Source organism: Rhinatrema bivittatum, chromosome 4 (assembly GCF_901001135.1).
Source record: "Rhinatrema bivittatum chromosome 4, aRhiBiv1.1, whole genome shotgun sequence".
Classification (NCBI taxonomy): domain Eukaryota; kingdom Metazoa; phylum Chordata; class Amphibia; order Gymnophiona; family Rhinatrematidae; genus Rhinatrema; species Rhinatrema bivittatum.
In genome coordinates this window covers 383,308,332-383,330,320 of record NC_042618.1, presented here as the reverse complement: position 1 = coordinate 383,330,320, position 21,989 = coordinate 383,308,332, and the positions used below count along the sequence as shown (strand labels likewise).

The 21,989-nt window shown below is 43.3% G+C and overlaps 1 protein-coding gene across 18 annotated transcripts in view; it reads right to left on the bottom strand.

The window, feature by feature from the left end:
- Positions 1 to 21,989, bottom strand: part of SLMAP (sarcolemma associated protein) — a 362,537-nt gene that overhangs the window by 129,467 nt on the left and 211,081 nt on the right. For 8 of the 18 annotated variants that reach the window (XM_029600936.1, XM_029600935.1, XM_029600939.1 and 5 more), the window contains exons 10-12: positions 20,513 to 20,681; positions 20,372 to 20,422; positions 16,918 to 16,968 (exon numbers count right to left, since the gene is read on the bottom strand). In XM_029600936.1, the coding sequence (XP_029456796.1) occupies positions 16,918 to 16,968; positions 20,372 to 20,422; positions 20,513 to 20,681 (271 nt within the window). The remainder of the gene's footprint in view (positions 1 to 16,917; positions 16,969 to 20,371; positions 20,423 to 20,512; positions 20,682 to 21,989) is intronic. The other 10 variants (XM_029600937.1, XM_029600946.1, XM_029600941.1 and 7 more) reach the window with 2 other exon arrangements.

The following is a 21,989-nucleotide window of genomic DNA, read 5'->3' as shown; positions in this document are numbered from 1 at the left end:
ATTCAAAACAGCAGATACATCTCTTGCACTCTATACCAGGGAACTTTTGATTCCCGTCGCCCTGAGGTTCCTGTGGATTACTGGGGTACACACACTATCTCCCTCTCATGTACACACATGCTCACTGGCTTACATGTGTACTTCTCACTCAGTTACTGGCTCACAGGCACACTCTCTCACATTCATGCTCACTAACACATGATGGCTCACGGACATAATTTAAAAAGCAACTTTTTACTTACATTGGTTGCTGGAGGGATCCAGGCAGGGCCCCAGGAAAACAGGGTCTGGGCGAGCCGCCACGTAATGTTTTGGAGGACTGGGCAACGGATGGGCTACAAGACCCGGACACTGTTTTTATTTTCTTTTGTTGCTGGGGCCCAAGGATGAGGGGGCCAGCGGAAGAGCAACACCGCAGTAGACCTTGAAGCTGCTGTGGGAGGTATGTTAGCTGCCCCCAAACTAGGAGAGGCAGAGGTAGTTTCCCACCACCACGGATGAAGATGGTGCATGGAGGTGGTGTGAAGTACAGTGGACCAGGTCCAGGGACTTGCTACTGCCACTGCCGCCAATAACAGAAGGTAGGAATGGAGAGCTTGGGGGGAGGCTCTCACTTTGTAAGGAGAGATGCTGAGGGAGCTGGTGTTGGTTGCAGTGGTTCTGCGAGCATGGGGCTGCTATGACCAACACTAGCCGTGTCTCTGACCTGCCTAGCCCATCGCAGCATATTCAAAGCCTCGATAGCCAACCTGCCCCGCTTCATGTTCCCCCTCTCTTCGCTGCTGGTCCTTGAGCCCCCTAGCACCCTACATCATGATTTTCCCTGGTCCTCAAGCCCTCAAAAGTCTCACCAACCCTCAAAACCCCCGTTGGTCCTCAAGTCTCAGGGTGATCACCAATTCCATCCCCTCCCCCCTGCTTCTCAATAGAAAACAAAAAGCAGACTTCCTGGCTTTATCTTACCTTCTCCTCTCCCTCCCTGGCCAGTAATACAGGCATTCTGTTTGGCCCATGATTTCCTCTGCCTCCAGGGAAGTGGGAGAAGTGGCTTTTGTGAAGCACAGCAACTAGAATAACCTACTGACCTGACCCTGAATAGATCGACAGACAGTCCACACACTACACTGATGCAATTGTGGCTGCACAGCACTTCTCCTGGGCATCTGAAGCATTTGAGCGCCAGGGATGTACATTTTTCCCCTAGCGTGTACTTTTTAACGCAGTACCTCATTTTAATATTGCATTGGGCGCCCATGGGATGTGGCTGTGCGTGCGTTAGGAAAGCAGGCGCTCAATATAACTGCCCATTTTAACGTGCATCTTGTAGCATCAGCCCCGAGTGGAGAGGAGGAGAACAATGACTGAGGGAAACAGGATGTTACTACTATTATTATTTATATATATATATATATATATATATATATATATATATATATATATATATTTACATACACACACACACACACACATATATATATATATATATAGATAGATAGATAGATAGATATCACTATGTTGAGCAGGATGGGGGAGTGCGAGAGAGAAAGAAAAGACTAGAGACTGAACAGACACAGACATAAAACAAACACCACCTTTGGTAATTTTATGTACTCCATGGAGTCTTTAGAGAAAATGGACTACCTGTGTACTACCCAATTACATTTCTCAACTGTCACAACCTATAATTTATGACAAGTATTCTTCTAGTGATACTACAACAGTTTAAGCAAGTTAGAAACTATTGTTCTGCTCTCTCTGTAGAGGTTCCCATTTCAAAAACAAACATATATTAAATATCAATGATCTTTAATAGGAAGATTACACTAAACTACACTCCACTGACTAAACACAAACATACATGCTGACTATACCTGCCACTATAGCCTCTTGAGGCCTTGATGTAATAAGATGTAAGGAAAAATGTGTGCTGAACTTCACACATTTTCTTTACTTATGCCCTAAAAAATATAGTAAACTCCCAATGCTGTAAGTTAATGAACAGCATGCTAATGCACTGGGGGGGGGGGGGGGGGGGGTAATGGCATGCTAATCCAAAAATGTGCACAAAAATATGCTTAGCTCGCATGAAACATGGTTTATGCACAATGTGTCTGCACAAAATACATTTTATGCATATAAACCCCCCCGAGTATAGGGCCCCTCACCACAACTTCCAGGTTCAGCCCCTCAGACTAACAAGCCCCAGAAATTTCACTCCACCTCTAACTAGGAGCTAAATTTCCAGCATTTAAGAAAACGTGAGGTAATTTTATGCACCTCTCTGCATCGGGGAATAATAGCTAATACCTTGATTAACATGGAGTTTGCATGGAAGAGTTAATCTGTGCGCACATTTTTGTGTGCTCAGCTCCTTGTTAAATTGGGAGTAAAGTTGTATGTACAGAAAAGTACACATACTCAAGCATGCCTTTTTAAAACAAGAGTTTTATTTTGCTATTTGTAACTGTTAACCTATTTGTAACCTCCTTTACGAGACTGGCTCAGTTGGAACCACAGCTAGAATTACTGGCACCATGAGCCTTCATCTGAAACTACCCTGGGATTTTTTGCTCCTATGTTATATGTCCCACCCCCCCAAAAACATTGCAGGGACCAACAGAAGGCATGGAGGAAACCTGCACGTAGCGCCAGTTACTACCCTTAACAGGAGGCACGGGGGTAACCACAGAGCAGCAGTTACTACAAAAGGCATGGGGGTAACCTGCTCGGAACAGCTTTTACTACCCTTAACAGAAGTCATGGGGGTAACCTGCACGGAGTGGCAGTCACTATCCTTAACAGAACACATGGGGTAATCCGGAAGAAGCGGCAGTTACTATCATAAGCAAATTGCTGGGTAGAGTAGATGGACCATTTGGTCTTTTTCTGCCGTAATTATTACGTTACTATATAAATGCATTTTAATACCAGCTCTGAACTTTAGGAGTCCCAACTTTCGACATAAAGGAGCTACAAAACCATGTTTTTCTTTCCTCATAAAAAGCCTAAAAATCAATTTTAAATTTTCTCTGGCAAAGCTGCAGCCTTTGATGCACATATTGCTTATCAATTCCAGTTCAATAACAGGGAGCAAAAGGACTTCTTGTAATATCCTCAGATGCTTGGTAAAAAGTTCTTAACAGCTGCAAATTTCTCTGTGAAGTACTAATAATGCAAATTGGAAATGTACATGCCTGCAATACATTATGAGGTTGATATTCAAAGGCATTTATGTATCTGGATACTTTTGAGTTATTCGGATAAAATGCTTTCTTTTGAATATCAGAGGCACTTATCCATCTAAATTTTAGCTAGATAAGTCATTATTCAGCTACTATTTAGATGGATAATTTAGGGGCATTTCGGATTCATTCTGGGGCAGAGTGCAGATACCCTGATGACTTATTTGGCTAACTTCGATATTAGACAGCAGCAGCAGGACATTTATGTTATCCAGGAATGTGCTCCTGGATATCTTAAATTTAATCAGCAATATTTAAAGAATATCTCCAGTTAAGCTACTGTTAAAAAAAACAAAAAAAAACAAACAAAAAGCTCATGAGAGGGACTTGCACCTAATGCAGCGATTCCCACTCCCAGCCCAAAGATCTCAGAGTCCCTCTCTCCCCCAAAGCAAAATAAGTTGCTAGCTTTTAGGCCCGATAAGCCTTCTGGCCCCCCCCCCTCCCCCACTGATTTACAAATTAAATGAATTAACTGATGTCCCCTCCACCCCAACTATAACCCTGTCCATTCCCTGCCCTACCCCTACCTTTCCACTCCTAACCTTTAAAGCAGGCAGGAAGCGCGGCTCTTGCATCTCATTCCTGGCGCATAGCTCTGATGGCAACGCTGGCTGCGTAAGATACCAGCACAGTGGTCAGGGTACTGCTTTGACTGCTAGACCGGTAACTTATACAACCAACATGGCCATCAGAGCAACGAAGGGTGTGCCGGGAGCTGGATGCAAGATCAGAGCTCCCAGCTCAATTTAAAGATTAGGATGGATAGGGTTATAGTTGGGAGTGGGGAGGGAGGTTAAAGCAGAATCAATTCATTTATTTAATTTGTAAGTTGGTAGGGAGGGCTGGAAGACTTATTGGCCCTAAAGGCCCGCAACCTTTTGGTAGTAGGAGAAAGGAACTCTGGGATTTTTGTGACTGGGATGGGAATTGCCAAACAGGGCTGTGAGGCCTCCGCACTTTTAATTATAAGCTTAGCCAGTTAGGTATCATAATTATCTGGGTAGGCGTTTCCAGATAACTTTATCCCGGAATATTCAGCAGAAACAGTTATCCATTAGAGGCTCTTCTGAATATTGACCTCATACATAATAGGAAATTAAAGTTTGGGTAGCTGTCAGAGATGTGGTGGTTAAACATTTCATTCTGACAGAGTTGTCTTCATAAAACTCTGAGATCATATTAAAGGAATCTAGTTAATGGAAAAGGTTTTACAATGAGGCCCATGTTCAAGAAAAGCTGACTGCCTAAATTTAGGCACCTAATTACAGCCAAACGTACAAGTCCATGTTTTCAGCTGAAAATTCCCCCAAATTTAGGGTCGCTATTCATTTCTCTAGCTTTAGATTACTGAGGATTAATGTTGAAAATTAGTGCTAAGAATCTAACATTTCCCCCCAAACCACACCCTAACTTTGCTCCTGTAGACATCCACATTTCAGGCTCCTAAATTTAGGGACTCAGCCTTAGTGGATTTTCAAAAGGGCCATTTAAGATCCTAACTCCCAAAGTTAGGCACCTAAACCCTTTGAAAAATTACCTCAATATTACTAAACACTATAGATTAGTACTATGTTTACGCCTTAGGACCAGGGCTGAATTTCAAATCCTGACCAGTTTGCAGCCCTCAAAGACTGGAAGTTCCCCACTCATGTGTATGTAGATAACTTTACATGTCAACAAAGCCCATCACCACCATTCTCTGTAAAGCTTTGCTCTGTGGCTGGAGTCATGCATACATACATTAGCTCTATATTTAAGAAAATGGTAGATTTTATCTCCACACATTGAGAGGAGGATATTTAAAACATTTTGCTTTGTTTTCAAATGTATGTGCCAACTGGCCCACAAATATTTTTCCCCATATCTGGTGCTTCTACTCCTCTCTCCTTCCCCAACAAGGGAACATCGATTCTCCACTCCACGGACTTCAGCTAGACTAACATGAATGAGACTTCGTGCATTCAATTGCTCTGTCCCTAAAATATGGAACAAGTTACCTCTAATGCTGCGCTGGCAAACTTGCTTCCTCATCTTCTGGCAGTTTAACCAAGCCTTCCTCTAGACTCCACGGACGGAAAGACACTCACCCTAGTCTACCAGAAGTCTTCCTGACCACGCTATCTTGGTCCAACTGATTCTTAATACCTTACTACTGAATTCTAACTTACTACTTATGTCTAACTTACTTCTAAACCAGTGATCCCCAACCTGACCTGGAGGGCCACCAGCCAGTCGGGTTTTTGGGATATCCACAATGAATATGCATGAGAGAAAATTTGCATGTTATGGAGGCAGTGCATGCAAATTTTCTCATATGCATATTCATTGTGGATATTCCAAAAACCCGACTGGCTGGTGGCCCTCCAGGACAGGTTTGGGGACCACTGTTCTAAACTATATATATGCAATTTATACCCAATGAACTCCCTTCCTTTTCCTATCTAATGTACCTACTTTTTATACATTCGTTAGAAATCTACTTCATATTTGATGTGGACACATTGCCTTGTTACTTTATATAATTGGCCTTGATCCAACCTTTAGGAAAAGGAGGTGTATAAAATTCAGCACTGTACAAAAAACATGTAAGAGGTGGTCCCTGCTCAGGAGAATTGACAATCCAATCAAGACAAAACATACAGGGCAAAAAAAAAATAAACATTCGGAGCATGTAATTCTATTAAGGGCACCCAAAGTCTAAAGGATATCCAAATATTAGAAAATGTACAAGAAAGGGTCACTAAGCTAAACAATCAGAATTTGTATAGCGCTGCCAGCTATACATAGTGCTTTAGAGAGATACTTAAAACAGTACCTGCTCCAAGCAGCTTACATATTAGTCAAGACAGACAAAAAAAACCACATAAACAGTCAAAACAGTGAGGACATCACTGGCCAGAGCTAACTCAGATGGCCTATGGGTGGGATTCATTATTAGAGATTATTAGTCCTCTGCTTTTCAAACAATCTGTATAAGTAAAGCAGGATCTGGGATGGATGGGTGATTCTAAGCTTTGCCTATTTTTCTTAGGGGGAAATAATAGAAAGTGGATTTAATTAAGGAACCTTAATGAGATCAGATATAGCTCAGGACTAGCCAACAAAATGGCCAGTATCTTCTCAGACTACAAGGAAAACTGATACTGAGTACCTTATTTTAGAAAGGGAATTATTATTTTTTTCTTATTATCCTGCAAAGTTGGGTATGGATAAACTAGGAGTTTGGAACTCTCTCTGATTTACCATGTACAGATGGCTGCAAGGCAAACAGAAGTAGCCTGGACTTGATAGCCCTCTGGTCTTTTATCAAGTTCATTTCTTTCTCATAGGTAGTCACCTAGTCATAGCACAATTACTATATGCAAATTTTCTACAGCTCAGACTGCCTCAGTTGCCTTACAATATCAAAGGATTTATACATTAAATATCTAAAAATTACAGCTGGCAAGATAAACAGCATAATATGAGCAAACATAAAACCTACTGCCTTTCTTCTTTCCAATATTCAGTACTTTCAATTTCATACATTTGCTACCTAGCTTATACTTGTAAAAACAATAAATAGTAAATATAACAAACTTCAATGTTAAGTAATTCACTCAGCCTACAAAAAATGCAAACATCACATTAACGATGTCAAAGTCACCATTATATTCTGCAAATTTTTTTGTGTATGGAAAACAACCTCAGAATGACAGGAGAAATATTAAAGCCTAGGCTAGAAAGCTTACAAACATGCAGTCTGGGAAAAAAAAGACAGGTTGTTAGGTATAATTTCACACAACGCTGATAACAAGAGTGTTGAGCATGTCATGACTGGAAGCAGCGCAAATTCTCGTGGATACTGATAATGTTGAGCATTTATAAACACAAAGGGACCCCAAGTAGCAATATTGTAACATATTTCATTTGCTGACCTACATAAATGTTCTCTATTATATGCATGCACTAATGTGGCATTATCTACACAATGCTATTTTTGAAATGAACGATAAGGACATTAATTTCCCTGTAAATATAATTTATCTAGGGCTGGCCTAGCAGTGCTGCGCTTAGCCATACAGGGGGGACCCTGGTTCAATTCCTGGATGAGGTCTTCCACAACCCAGCTCAGACAGGGCTGGGGATGCTGCGAAGGCACTGTTCCCTTCACAGCATGGAAGAGAGGAAGTTATCAACTACATGTAGGCCGGATCGAAAGCCCATGATAGGGTTCCGGGTCTCCAGCTCATTGCTGCAATGATCAGACTAGGAGCAGTTGAAGGGTCTATTAAAACCGGGCTAAAATTCCCAGGTAGGTGGGAATGAAGGCTCATGGTACCAGAATCCCAGCACTTGCTCAGACTGAGCTGGAGGTAGAAAGAAGGAACCACCAGGGCAAAAAAATTCTAACAAATTATTCATATGCCTAACTTCACTTTTAACCTTTTCATAAACATTTTTTTTTATATTATATGCACTATTCCAGATAACCTTCAGCATACAGTTTAGATTAGTCAAAATCTACACTTTCAAAAGTAGATTCCTATTTAATCATAACACACTTATTGTATAGCTCTAACACAAAACATGCCATGTCTATTCATTTTTTTCTGAATATAGACTTCTGGCCATGGAGTGCTTTAGTACAATTACAGGATTTATTTAGTATCTTTAAAGTATCTTTAAAACGTTATTTAGGATTGAAAATGAAAGAGAAAAAGAAAGAAAATTGACACACAAAGAAATAAACAGCCCTCTCTTCGCTGAGAGCAGACTAGAAAACAAGGAATAAAAAGTGTTTTGAAACAGAGTATAAAAGTGGTATACAACAGGACAGGGTGGGCAATTCTGGTCTTTGAGGGCCCCTAACTGGTTGAGTTTTCAGTATAGCCCTAATCAAAATGTATGAAATAGCTCTGCATTTGCAGTAAGAGAGCCATATGTGTTGGGGGGTGAAATACTAATGTGCATGGACCATGAAAGGGACCTTGGTGATAACATCTAGAGATCTGGTGGCAACGAAGCAATGTAACAGTGCAGCAGCTAAAGCTAGAGGGATGCTAGGATGCATAGAGAGAGGCATACCAGCAGGAAAAAAAAAAAAAAAGAGGCGAGAATACCACTGAACAGATCCTTGGTGAGGCCTCACCTGGAGTACTGTGTTCAGTTCTGGAGACCATCTTAAAAAGGATAAAGACAAGATGGAGGCAGTCCAAAGAAGGACAACTAAAATGGTGTGGGGTCTGTATAGAAAGACCTACAAGGAAAGGCTGAAGGATATGAAAATGTATACCCCGGAGGAAAGGAGATGCAGAGAAGATATGATACAGATTTTCAGATATCTGAAAGGTTTTAATAATGCACAAATAAACCTTTTCCTTTGGAAAGGAAATTGTGGAACTAGGGGGAAATTAGGAGTCACAATATGAAACACTAGGGGGGAAAACTGAGAACCAACATCAGAAAATATTTCTTCAGAGAGAGGGTGGTGAAATGCCTGGAATTCCATTCTAAGAAGTAGCGAAGACAGGACCAGTACTAGAATTCAAAAGAGTTTGGGATAAGCACTGCAGATCCCTAGAGGCTAGAGGATGGTAATGAAAAAATAGGGTAACCTATATTAACTTTATATGTAACATTTCTACATGGAAGTAACCTGCACGGAGAGCAGAGTTGCTTACCTTTAACAGGTGTTCTCCTAGGACAGCAGGATGTTAGTCCTCACACATGGGTGATATCATCCAATGTAGCCTGGCATGGAAAACGTATGTCAAAGCTTCTAGAAACTTTTACCAGCACACTGAGCATGCCCAGCATGCTACTATCCATGTGGGGGTCTCTCTTCAGTCTTGTAACATAGAATTATGATAAAAATAAAATAAACAGGAGAAAACCAACTCCGTGGGGAGGCGGGTGGGTTTCATGAGGACTAACATCTTGCTGTCCTAGGAGAACACCTGTTACAGGTAAGCAACTCTGCTTTCTCCTAGGACAAACAGGATGGTAGTCCTCACACATGGTTGAATCCCTAGCTACAGGCTGCCCCTGAAGACAAAATGACCAATGGACACCTAACCACATGCCAATGGGCACAACAGTGGTGCTGTTGGTAACAGAGGGAGACAACCTGAACAATGGGCCATAGGTAGGAAGAGTTGGGTTTCTACAGCCGAGAGAAATTCCGGAGGACAGACTGACAAACTGCTGTCGTGTCGGCCATCTCTGTTCAGACAGTAGTGAGAGGTGAAAGTGTGGAGAAAACTCCATGTCGCAGCCTTGAAGATCTCGTCCACGGGGATCTCTCTCAAGTGGGTCACTGAAGTTGCCATGGCTCTGACAGAATGAGCCTTGATATGGCCTCCAAGCTCCCGCCTGAGTACAGCAGAAGGAGATGCAATCTGCCAATCAGTTGGATAGGATCTGCTTGGCAATTGCAACTCCTAATCTATTCCTGTCAAAAGAGATGAAGAGTTGCGTAGACTGCCTGTGGCCTGCCATCTGCTCCAAGTAGAAGGCTATGGCTCTCTTGCAATCCTGACTGTGCAGAGCCCGTTCGCCCTGGTGAGAATGAGGCCTGGGAAAAAAGGTGGGCAGGACGATTGACTGGTTAAGATGGAAATCCGTCACCATCTTAGGCAGGAACTTAGGGTGCATGCGCAGAACCACCCTATCATGGAAGAACTTTGTGTAGGATGGATATGTCACCAAGGCCTGAAGCTCACTGACTCTGCGCGCTGATGTGACTGTGACCAAAAATATGATCTTCCAGGTCAGGTACTTGAGGCCACAAGAACACAGTGGCTCGAAAGGAGCTTTTATGAGCTGAGCCAACATCACATTAAGATCCCAATATACCACAGGAGGCCACAGGGGAGACTTCAACTGAAGCAGACCCTGCATAAAGGGACCCACAATGGGTTGCACAGAGATGGGCGAACCATCCACACCCCGGTGATAGGGTACACCTTAGTGCAATCTGTGCCTAACGGAGTTGGTCTTTAAGTCAGCATCCAAAAGGTGCAGGAGGTAATGAAGCAGCTTCTGTATAGAGCAGAACAGATCCAGACGACGGTGCTCACACCAGATGGAAAACCTCTTCCACTTCAGGCCATAAGACTTCTTACTGGAAGGCTTCCTGGAAGCCACCAGGACTCGAGACACATCAGAGGTCAGGACTGCAGAATTAACCTCTCAACATCCAGGCCATCAGGGACAAGGCCCAGAGGCTGGGATGGCGCAACTTCCTCCAATCCTGTGTGATGAGGTCTGGGGAGATCTCCAGACTGATCGGTTCCCGGAGGAAGAGATCCCACAAGATTGGGAATCAAATCTGCCTCGGCCAATGACAGGCTATGAGGATCATAGTTCCCCTGTCCTGTCAGAGCTTCAGGAGAATCATCACCACCAGGGGAAGTGGAGGATCGTGTACAGAAGACCCTTGCCCCAATGGCGGGCAAAGACATCCGAGGCTGGTTTGCCGTCTCCCCCATACAGGGAGAAGAACTGATCCACCTCCCTGTAGCAGGAGGATGTGAACATATCCACATCCGGGGTCCCCCAGAGGTGGACGATCCAATCTGCTGCTTCTTGTTTCAGGGACCACGCATGGAGTCAGAAGGCTCGACTCCACCTATCCACCACCATATTCTCCATCCCGGCTAGATACATGGCTCTGAGCACCATACCGTGCGACAGAGCCCAAGACCAGGTCTGAGCTGCTTCTTAGCACAGGAGGAACAAACCTGTACCTCCCTGCTTGTTGATATAACCACATCGTCACCTGATTGTTGGTCTGGAACAAGACCACTCTGTGAATTAGCCGATTTCTGAACACCCAGAGCGCGAACCGGATCACGCTGAGCTCCAGGAAGTTGATCAGACACTGTGCTTCCTGAGTGGCCTACAGGCCTTGGGTACGGAGCCCCTCCACATGGGTACCCCACACCCCAGGTTGGACGCATCAGTAGTGAGCATTATCTGGGTAGGGAGATTCTGAAAAGGCACCCCCTATTCCACGTTGGAAAGACTCCCACCAAACCAAGGAGATCTGGAGAGGCGGAGTAATACAGGTGGGGACACAGAGGTCCTGGGTGGCCTGCCACCATTGAGACTGCAAGGTCCATTGAGCTCTGCCCATATGTAAACAAGCGAAGGAAGTAACATGGATGGTGCAGCCATGTATCCCAAGAAATGCAACAGCGGCATGCCAAAATTCTTGGCTCTGGCGGACCATCCCCAAAATGGATACCAAACGGAGCGCCCGATCACAGGGAAGAAACGTTCGGGCTTGAGCCATGTCCAACCAGGCGCCAATGAAGCTCAACTGGGGTGACATGTCAAGATTGGATTTCGGGTAGTTGACAAACTCCAGGGACACCCGAATGGTCAAGCAAAGGGACCGCACCACTTCCTCCTAAGTGGGATTCTTGACAAGTTAATTGTCCATGTAGGGGAACACCTGCACCCCCGACCTGCGGAGGTGCGCGTTCATTATGGCCAGAAACTTGGTGAAGATGCGTGGGGCCGATGCCAGGCCGAACAGCAACACCCTATACTGGAAGTGTCACTTGCCCACCATAAACCGGAGATACTTCCTACGACCTTGGAATATCTCGATATGGGTGTAGGCGTTTTTTAGGTTGAGGGAGCAAAACCAATCTCCTCTTTGTAGGAGGGGAATCAGGGTGCCCAGCGAGATAATCTTGAACCTTTCTCTATTTAGAAACCTGTTCAAGGCTCTCAAGTCTGGCATAGGACTGAGCTCCCCATTCTCTTTGGAATAAGGAAATATCGGGAGTAGAAACCCCACTCCCATGGTTCCAGTGGAACGGGTTTGACTCTACAAGGGTGGTGAGCTCTTCCAAAAGTATTTCCTGATGTGAGAACTGACTCCAAGAGGGGCACGGGGGAGAGTCCAGGAAGTTCAACTGGTACCCTTGATGAATGATGGACAGAACCCACCGGTCCAAGTTAACTCTGGGGCAACGGTCCCAAAAACACTGAAGCCAGCCCCCAACCGGAGGGTCGTAACATCAAGGGTACAGGTGGTTGGCTTACGCTCCCTTGCAGCCAGTCAAAACCCCTGGGGCACTGGTTGAGACCTGGGGATCCACTCCTGTCTAGGGTGGGCCCTAGAGCTCACCCACTGGGATCTGGTGCGAGAAGCAGGAGGGTAGTATTTTCTCTGGTGGTAAAAGGACTTCCTTGGGCCTTGTCATGAGGACTTTCTGGCCGAGGACAGAGGGTCCAACGTACTGGCAGAGAGATGCTGAGCCACAGTATCCCTCACCTCATCACCAAAGAGGTTTTCATCAGTACATGGCAGGTCCACGAGCTTCTCCTGCACCTCTGGGTGGAGATCCAAGGCCCGAAGCCAGGCCATCTGAAAGGCACCAATACCCGTGGCCACCACCCTTGCTGCTGTCTCAAACACATCATAGGTGGAGCACACCTCATGCTTGCCACATTCAAGACCTTGCTGGACGACAGCAGAGAAAGCATCCTGCTGCTGCTGGGGCAGGCACTCAGGTTCTGGATCTGTTTCCAGAGGTTTTGAGAAAATTGCATCATATAAAGCTGGTAGGAAGCAATGCGAGCAATCAACATGGCAACCTGGAACACCTCTTTCAGGCCCAGCGGCTTGGGCACTAAGGGCACCGAGGGTCCTGAAAGACCAGGAATTGGCCCAGGCAACGCTGGCCTCTGAACCGCTGGCCTCGACAGTGCTCCGGCCTCGCCAGCTCTTCCTTCTCAGAGGAATCCATAATGGGAATGGCATTGGGAGGACGCAGCAACGGTGGCCGATAGGGCATCAATGGCCTGGGCACCAGCATCGGCTGCGTGGGGAGAGCATCGAGAAGAACGTTGAGGAGCTCCAACGAAAGTGTTCCAACGAAAGTGCAGACTCCGCACCGGTGGAGGCTCTGGCGACTCGATGCCCTGCAGAGCTCAAACAACCGCCAAATGCACCAGATGGTCCAGCTCCACCTTGAAAGCTGCCAATGACAAGATGGACAGAGGAGGAGAAGGTGTAGCCAGATCTCCCTCGAAGCCCTGAGGGAGATTGATGTCCAGCACTAGAATTGGAGGGGAATGCCTCAGACCCCTAGCTGATGTAGTGCGATACCTCCTCGCCGAAGGGTCGCTTTCGGGCATCACAGCAGGAGCCAGTGCCAGCCTGAGCCCAGCACCATGGGAGGTCAGAGACAGGTGGCAATATTTTCGGGCACTAAGGGCACCGATCTATCCCCAGGGCAGAGGATGAAGGAGATGATCAAGATCTTGAGTAAGAGGAGACTGATGACGGCCAATCCCTGGCACCCCTCTCCACCGGAGGCCCCAGCGGAGGGGTGGGCCCCGAGGGATCAGTGTCCATCGGTTCCCCCGACCCTTTGATGTCAATGCCCCCATGCCAGGGTCCAGGGTTTGGACTTCCAGGACCCAAACAACTTCATCTTGTCCAAATGGGTGTGCCAGCCCTTGGGGTCATTTGGTCGCAAAAACAACATCCCCGAATGTTGTGTGATACCCCCAGGCAAAGGATACACACCTCGTGCAGATCCGTAAGAGACATAGTCCAAGGGCACTGGGAGCACAGATGAAAACCCCGACGCCATGTGGAAAAAATAGCCAGCGAGCAATCGATGACCGTTGGCCCCCCCGAAGGACATCACTACCGGGAATCGACTGCACAGAAGGTAAAAAACTTATCGTGCCGCCAGCTAAATAAAACCAGGAGGAATGGAGAGGGACCCAGCATGGAAAAATGTTTTCCCCGAGAGAAAAAAAATAAGAGAGCAAAAGTTTCACAACAGCAAGATGACAGCTCTGTGGAAGAGACTGAAGAGGGACCCCACATGGATGCATGGATAGTAGCATGCTGGGCATGCTCAGTGTGCTGGTCAAAGTTTCTAGAAACTTTAACATAAGTTTTCCATGCCAGGCTCCATCGGATGATGTCACCCATGTGTGAGGGCTACCATCCTACTTGTCCTAGGAGAATCGCAGTTACTATCCTCAACAGGGGGCGTAAAGGTAACCTGCACAGAGCAGCAGTTTCTACCCTTAGCAGAGGGTATGGGGTAATCTGCACGGAGTGGCATTGAATACCATAAGCAATGATGGGCAGAATGGATGGACCGTTTGGTCTTTATCTGTCATTAACTAGGTTACTACTACACAATTGAGGCAGTGTGCAAGCAAATTTATTTCATGCATTTTTACTGGGGTTATTCTGAAAATCTGACCAGTTTGGGGCCCCTGAGGATCAGAGTTGTCCATTCCTGCAATACAGCACCACTTACCCAAAGATCTATTAACTAGAAAATCATTATATGGAAAAAAAAAAAACCACAATCCCCACCCTGCACATGATTATACCCTGTTTCCCCGAAAATAAGACAGTGTCTTATATTAATTTTTGGTACCAAAGATGCACTAGGCCTTATTTTCAGGGGATGTCTAATACCGTTGAGCTGCTGGCTGCCCCTGCGTCAGCCATGCCTCACCAGTGTGCTGTCAGAGAGAGGTAAGAGTGTGCAGCATTCATGGTAGTCAGCTTGGGCTGACTCTGCTGCTTTTGAACCTCTGCACACTGCTTGGAAGGGGTCCCCCGACTGGTACTGCCACCATCCCCAGATGTCTGTAATCTTGCTGCCACTGTCACTGCTGCCACTTGGCTATTGGGGAGGCGCCGATTGCTGCTACTGACACTGAAGCCCATTCTGCTGCCTCCTCTGTGCAGGCCCCGTGGGCTTCCACTTCCTCCATGCTGATCTCGTACATTGTGAGATCTGCATAGAGAAAGTGCTATTCTTGCACATTCCCAAAGATCACATGTGCCAATCACTAAAAAGTAATTTTTTTTTTTTTTTTTACCTTTGCTGGCTGATGTTAGTTTTCTAATCGGTTGGTCACAGGCTTTTTTTTTTTCCACCTTCCCTTTCTTATTTTTTTGCCAATTCCTTTTATATTGTCCTTTTTTCTTCCGTATTTCTTTTCTCTCCGTCTTCTTCCCTCAAACACAGTCAGGTTCTCATTCTCACATGCATTTCTCTCTCTCTCACACACACAGGCTCTCACTGTCAACATGCTGTCTCTCATACAATCATTCATACACACAGTCTCTCACTGGCACATGCTGTCTGACTCTCACACACACAGGCTCTCTCTCACTCCCACATGCTGTCTTGCTCAAGCATAGGCTCTCACCGTCACACGCTGTCTCTCTCACACACACACACAGAGGCTCTCACATGCTGCCTCTGCAAACATTCAGATCCTCACTCCCACACACAATCTCTCAACTCATCTCATACACGCACGCACCCTCTACAGACCCTCAGCCTCTCTCTCACCTCTGGGCCTCCTCTTCGCGGGTCGCCGCAGGATCGGCTCTGCAGCGGCCCTGAACTTCTCGGGCCTCTTCCTCTTCTTGGGCCGCTGCGACTTGGGATTCGCAGCAGCCCGCGGCGGCTCCTCTTCTTCACGCGCTGATGCTCTTTCTGCTTCCTGCCCATGCGGCTCCGGCAACGTTTACTTCCAGGCCGCACAGGCAGAAAGGAGGAAGAGCATCAGTGCATTTGCACGCAATCTTTTTCTTCGGGCAAGGAGGCTCAGCGGCCGCATGAGCCTCCTTGCGCCCGGGTGCATCGGCTCCCCTCCGGATACCACTGCAGGCCTCCTCTTCGCGGGTCGCTGCAGGATGGGCTCTGCAGCGGCCCTGAACTTCTCGGGCCTCTTCCTCGCTACCGGGCCTCTTCCTCTTCTTGGGCCGCTGCGACTTGGAATTCGCAGCAGCCCGCGGCGGCTCCTCTTCTTCACGCGCTGATGCTCTTTCTCCTTCCTGCCCATGCGGCTCTGGCAACGTTTACTTCCGGGGCCGCACAGGCAGGAAGGAGAAAGAGCATCAGTGCATTTGAACGCGATCTTTTTCTTCGGGCAAGGAGGCTCAGCGGCCGCATGAGCCTCCTTGCGCCTGGGCGCATCGGCTCCCCTCTGGATACCACTGCTCGCATCTGCTCCTAATACTTTGGAAACTTTATTTTAAAAAAATAAAAAAATAAATAAAAAATGACGTCACAGGATTGACCGGCCCACCGGGGGAAGCCTGATCCCCCGATAGGTCAATCCGCCCCTGTTTACAAGGGATGTCTTACTTTCGGGGGAGGTCTTATATTTAAGAATTCGGCTAAATCCCTACTAGGTCTTATTTTTGGGGGATGTCTTATTTTCGGGGAAACACGGTATTAAAAATCCCTTTCAATTTTTCAAAAATTGGTTGGCCTCATATGATCCGTTATCTGGAAAAATTCCCATTGTCCAAACTTCTGCTATCCAGAATGGCATTAGTCCCAGACATTTCAGATAAATGGTGCTGTACTGTAAAAGGAAATGAAAGTGGTGAGTTTATTTCAGCAGGAGGGTTTTCTCAAGAAAAAATGTGGAGGAAAGATAAGATGAAGGCATGCTAAGTATTGCTCCATTGATGTTTTACACATTAAAGCCATGGATTTTGAAATCAGGGTTACAAACACAGTACATTTTCTTATGATTAATGTACTGAAAACAATAAATGCAAAGGTAATACAAATAAAGAACACAGACACTCAAAAGAATATAAGCAGGATCTGTTTGAGATGCTTAAGTGACAGAAAGAACAACATAAAAGTTACATTTGGTCTTTACGTACCTTTGTTTGCGTTTCCATTAATTTTAGGTATGAAGTCATCAACTGGTATGCCTAGGATCATGACAGACTATTATTTCTGGATCCAAGAGAAGCATCACTTTTGTGCAGTATAACTGCAGCAATCAAATTTTTATTTGAAACTATAACATTTCAGGTTAAGATATTTGACTATCTACTTACAGTAGACTACATGACTAATCCAGGATAAATTAAATATACAATATATACCTGTGTTACTTTTCATAAATATTTAATTAAATCACACACATGTAACATGTAACATCTAAAATCTATATATCATTAACACTCATACCACTAAACACAATGTTCCCTATTGCACATATCCCTTTATACATTGATCATACACATAATGCTAAACACTGTGTTCCCTATTGCACATATCCCTTTTACATTAAAATTCATACAATATTTTTTTGTTGATGTTCCTATAACAATTCACACAATATTTTTAATTAATATTGCTCCAACAGTTCCCATTTCAAAACCGGTTCCCACACCGACTCAACTACCACGTGGTAGTTGAGTCGGTGTGGAATTGTGTGGAATTGTGAAGAAATTTGGAGAGAATCAGGCGAGCTGTTGGGGAAGTAATAATGAGAACAGCACCGCTGGGCTTTTTGAATATATATTAGAAGTTTTGAGCGGAGATGAATTGTTGAATGTTCATGACATCGCATTGAAATTTAAAGATCTATTGGCTACAATTTCACGTGAGTGGAGGTGTTACCGTCAGAAAGGTAGGAAGCATTGATGAGTGTAACAGGATAAAGAAGTGAGTTGAAATACAATAATGTCTTTTGATAAGAAGTAAAGTTCCCACTGTGAAATAAGAACTACAGGAAGTCCATATCAAACAGATACTCCCTTAAAAGATGAAGTAGAACTAATGGCTCAGAAAGGATCCCCTGAGGAAACACTTAGGTGAAACAAGAGTCTCTTGTCGGGAGTGATGTGAAGCAGGAATAAGTAAGGGAGTGGTGTGTAGAAGGAGCAACATTAATTGAGAAGAAGATACTTGCTGTTTCTGGCATGGGAACTGTTGGAGCAATATTAATTAAAAATACTGTGTGAATTGTTATAGGAACATCAACAAAAAAATATTGTATGAATTTTAATGTAAAAGGGATATGTGCAATAGGGAACACAGTGTTTAGCATTATGTGTATGATCAATGTATGAATGGATATGTGCAATAGGGAACATTGTGTTTAGTGGTATGTGTGTGAATGTGGTAGGAGTGTTAATGATATATAGATTTTAGATGTTACATGTTACATGTGTGCGATTTAATTAAATAAATATTTATGAAAAGTATCACAGGTATATATTGTATATTTAATTGAGTATGACTAATACCTGTAGGATTACCCAAATGTTGTGATATATATTAACACGACTCAAAAAAGAACAAAAATAATTTCCACCACAACCAAATCAACAATAGAAAAGGAAATATCAATCTACATGCCGTTTCCCAGTTAAGCTGGTTGTCAATTTTTAATTTTCAATTTTTCTGTTTTTTATTTTTTATCTTTTATCTTTAATCTTTAGCCGCATCAGCAAGCCTGTCGGCGTGCTTTCTTATGATATTTCAAACGAAAGCCGCCCGGACTTCTAATCATTTGCGGCAGTCTTTGGTAGTCTTGTTGTTGTATTCTTATATTATTATAACTGTTCATTAAATCTTCACTAGTTTTACAAGAGTCAAATGTGCTAATGCAACGAGGATCGAGCTCTGTTGCATTAGCACATTTGACTCTTGTAAAACTAGTGAAGATTTAATGAACAGTTATAATAATATAAGAATACAACAACAAGACTACCAAAGACTGCCGCAAATGATTAGAAGTCCGGGCGGCTTTCGTTTGAAATATCATAAGAAAGCACGCCGACAGGCTTGCTGATGCGGCTAAAGATTAAAGATAAAAGATAAAAAATAAAAAACAGAAAAATTGAAAATTAAAAATTGACAACCAGCTTAACTGGGAAACGGCATGTAGATTGATATTTCCTTTTCTATTGGTGATATATATTAATCCAGGATAAAGCAAAAATCAATTCCACTGAGTTATAAATAAGTAAAAATGACCAATAGCAACATTTTTTCAAAAAAATGTATCAATTCAATAAAAGTTTTTTAAAAAGTTGAAAGCAATAATACCACCACAAATATTTTTTTAAATAATTTGATGTGCAGTTAGTCTAACAAATCATTAATATGCCACTTTCATTTTAGTTTGTTCCTGTGGAAGAATTAAGTTTTCAAGCATCTGGAAGTTTCCTCCACAGCAGACTTCACTATGTCATGAGACTGCTGGGCAGTCATAAATCTGAGCCAATACCACCTCCAGCCACAGCTTATCTCTGGGCACAAGCAGTATGGAATCTATCTACCCCTTGAGATCCTGCCAGGTACCAGTAACCTCTGATCCAGTATGGAAGTTCTTATGTAATAACACATGAAAGGCTGAAGAGGAATTTCAGAGTTTTCAAAATGGCTGGATGATCATGTATAATAAAAGATACCAACCTTCTACTCAAAAGGGAAACAAATATAAGAAATAAAATCTTTACAGAAAACAGGATTGGGTACTTATGAACAAAATTAAGAGGATGGCTGAAGTTTGGAACAAGGGAATTCATATTTTGAAGACAGCGGACAATACTAGTGCTTTCAACATAATACGAGGAACAAGATGGACATTAAATAGCAGCGCCCTCTACTGACAGATAATTGCATTCGTGTTTACTCCTACTGAAAACAAAAGTGAGAAAGAAATTTATATATATCCATATGCAGGAAAAGGATTTGCTGCCTCCAATTCTAACACCTGATATATAACAAAAATTAAATTAAAAAAATGACTATCTAATCCATCTTTAAATTACTTTTTGGGAAAGAAAAGGCTGCTAGCAAAATACATCATATAGTCTACTGAAATTAAAAATCAATCAAACCAAAACAAAATCCTTCACAACTGGCATTTATCTTATGGCCATCAATCTCAGAGCATCAGGACAAGGAACTCTGCACATTAAGGCAATCAGAAGATCCGCTTCTCTATCACAACAGACCAAGCTGTCACTGAGCTAATGACCTCCCTTGTTGGTCTGTACTCAAAGTGTGAAATCTCCAATCATACTAGTTTGTTCATTTTTTGGGAAAACACTTGGTGCAGTTTCAATTCCAAAATGAATTATTATAAAGATGTTTGAGCAAAATATACATTTTAAGGGTGGCTAGGCAGCTGTCTGTACCTCGGTGACACAAAAAAGGAAGTTTTTGTTTCAGAGGAAAATGTTACTGTATAACAAGGTCTATACAGCATACCACAGGAAGCACTTGAATTTTTTTTTTTATTAACAGTCAAACCCATTTTTTAGTTGGGTTGACCTTTCTTCTTTGAACAAGGAACCTAAGCACAGCACTTACCTAAATTGTTGTTTTCTTTAAGTGTTTTCTCTTGAAAGTGCTCTAACCGTACTGCAAGCAGAATTCCAAAACAAAATGTGTGCCAAATTAAAAGAAGAAAATGAGAACGACAGAATTGTGCTGCTGGGAACGGAGACCTACCTTGTAAAGCAGTCAGCCGCTCGTTGGTGAAGTCGTTATCTGCCTGCAAGGCCTCAATTTTAGCCTGAAGCTCCTGCTCTTTTTCCTCCATTTCATTTATTTTGTGCTGCAATTCTTTCTTCTCGGCTTGCCCCTTTTGCTGAATTTCCTCTTGTTTTCCTTCGGCTACCTGTTCAAAGGTTACAGAATATTTGGTCCAACAAAAATTTGGCATGTAAAGTTTTCATTATATGGCCCTTAAAAAGATGCTTTAACAGAAGATTATTAATACAGAGCATTACTTTCTTTTAATAAAGCGCCAAGTTTCTATTATTTGTAGATGCAGCTTTTTCAGTGCTTTTGGTTACATTTAATTGCCTTGCTCTATGTATACACCTTATGGATGTTCTGGAATCTCACCCAAACTATTATAAGAAAAATAATTACTTACAATGACAACCAAATCTATTGTCTAAACAAAGTTAATGTTTAAAAAAAAAATTGAGCTTGCCCAGAGACTCACTGTCGGTGCTGAATATTGCTACATGGAGGATATACACTGGATTTCCCAGCTAGGTTTCGCTTTTCAAGCCAGTTGGAGGCAGGGATGCTGCAGAGGCAGTGTTCACAGCCCTTGTGGGGAAGGGAGTTTCAGCCATTGCTGGCAAGACTTAAGGCCCAGATTAACCGAGTTCTAGTGGGAAAACAGTTTGTAGGACCTGGCCAAGGACCATCACTGCAATAGCTGGGCAGAACTGAGAGGAGGACATAAAAATAGGGAAAACACTCTACTTGATAAAAAAATAAAGGCTTACAGCACTGTAGCACAGCAGTAGCTTGTTTCTACTGCCATGGAAAGGCCAAAGGAGTAGGAGTGTTTGAAATAATTCTTACACTTTTTTTCACTTCAAGAATGAGTCTGGGTGAGAAAAGCTTGTCAAGGCAAGTTAACAGTTTTGGTTATTTGTCCATTTGCCAACTAAATTTCACAATATTTTGTTCACATATTAACTGCAAGAGTTTTCAGATAGAAATAATGCAGTTCTGATCATAGATTGTACAGTAAAGTTAATAGTATTTTTTTTAAATTTATTGAAATTATTTAATATAACACAAGACGACTTGTTACAGAAAAACAGAGATTTGGTAGTAAGTTTTAAACAAGAATTATTTTTAAAAAGTAGTAATATACTAAATATTCCACATGTAAAAAGGAAACGGGAGCACAAGATATTAGAGAACGAAAGGTAACAAATTGTTCAAAAGGAAAATGAGAGGAACAGCATGCACTTATATAATATGCTGATACAAAAGGGAGGTCTAACCATGAGTAGCATGATAATCTAAATAATCTCAGTTGAAAAGGTTCAAAATATACTAATTTTGCATTTAAATGTTTCATTATACCCTTGCATGGATACCAAAGAATGAACCGTGCACCAAGAGCCCAAAACTTCCTGGCATGAAACAAGAAATCTCTTCCTATGCTCTTGAATTA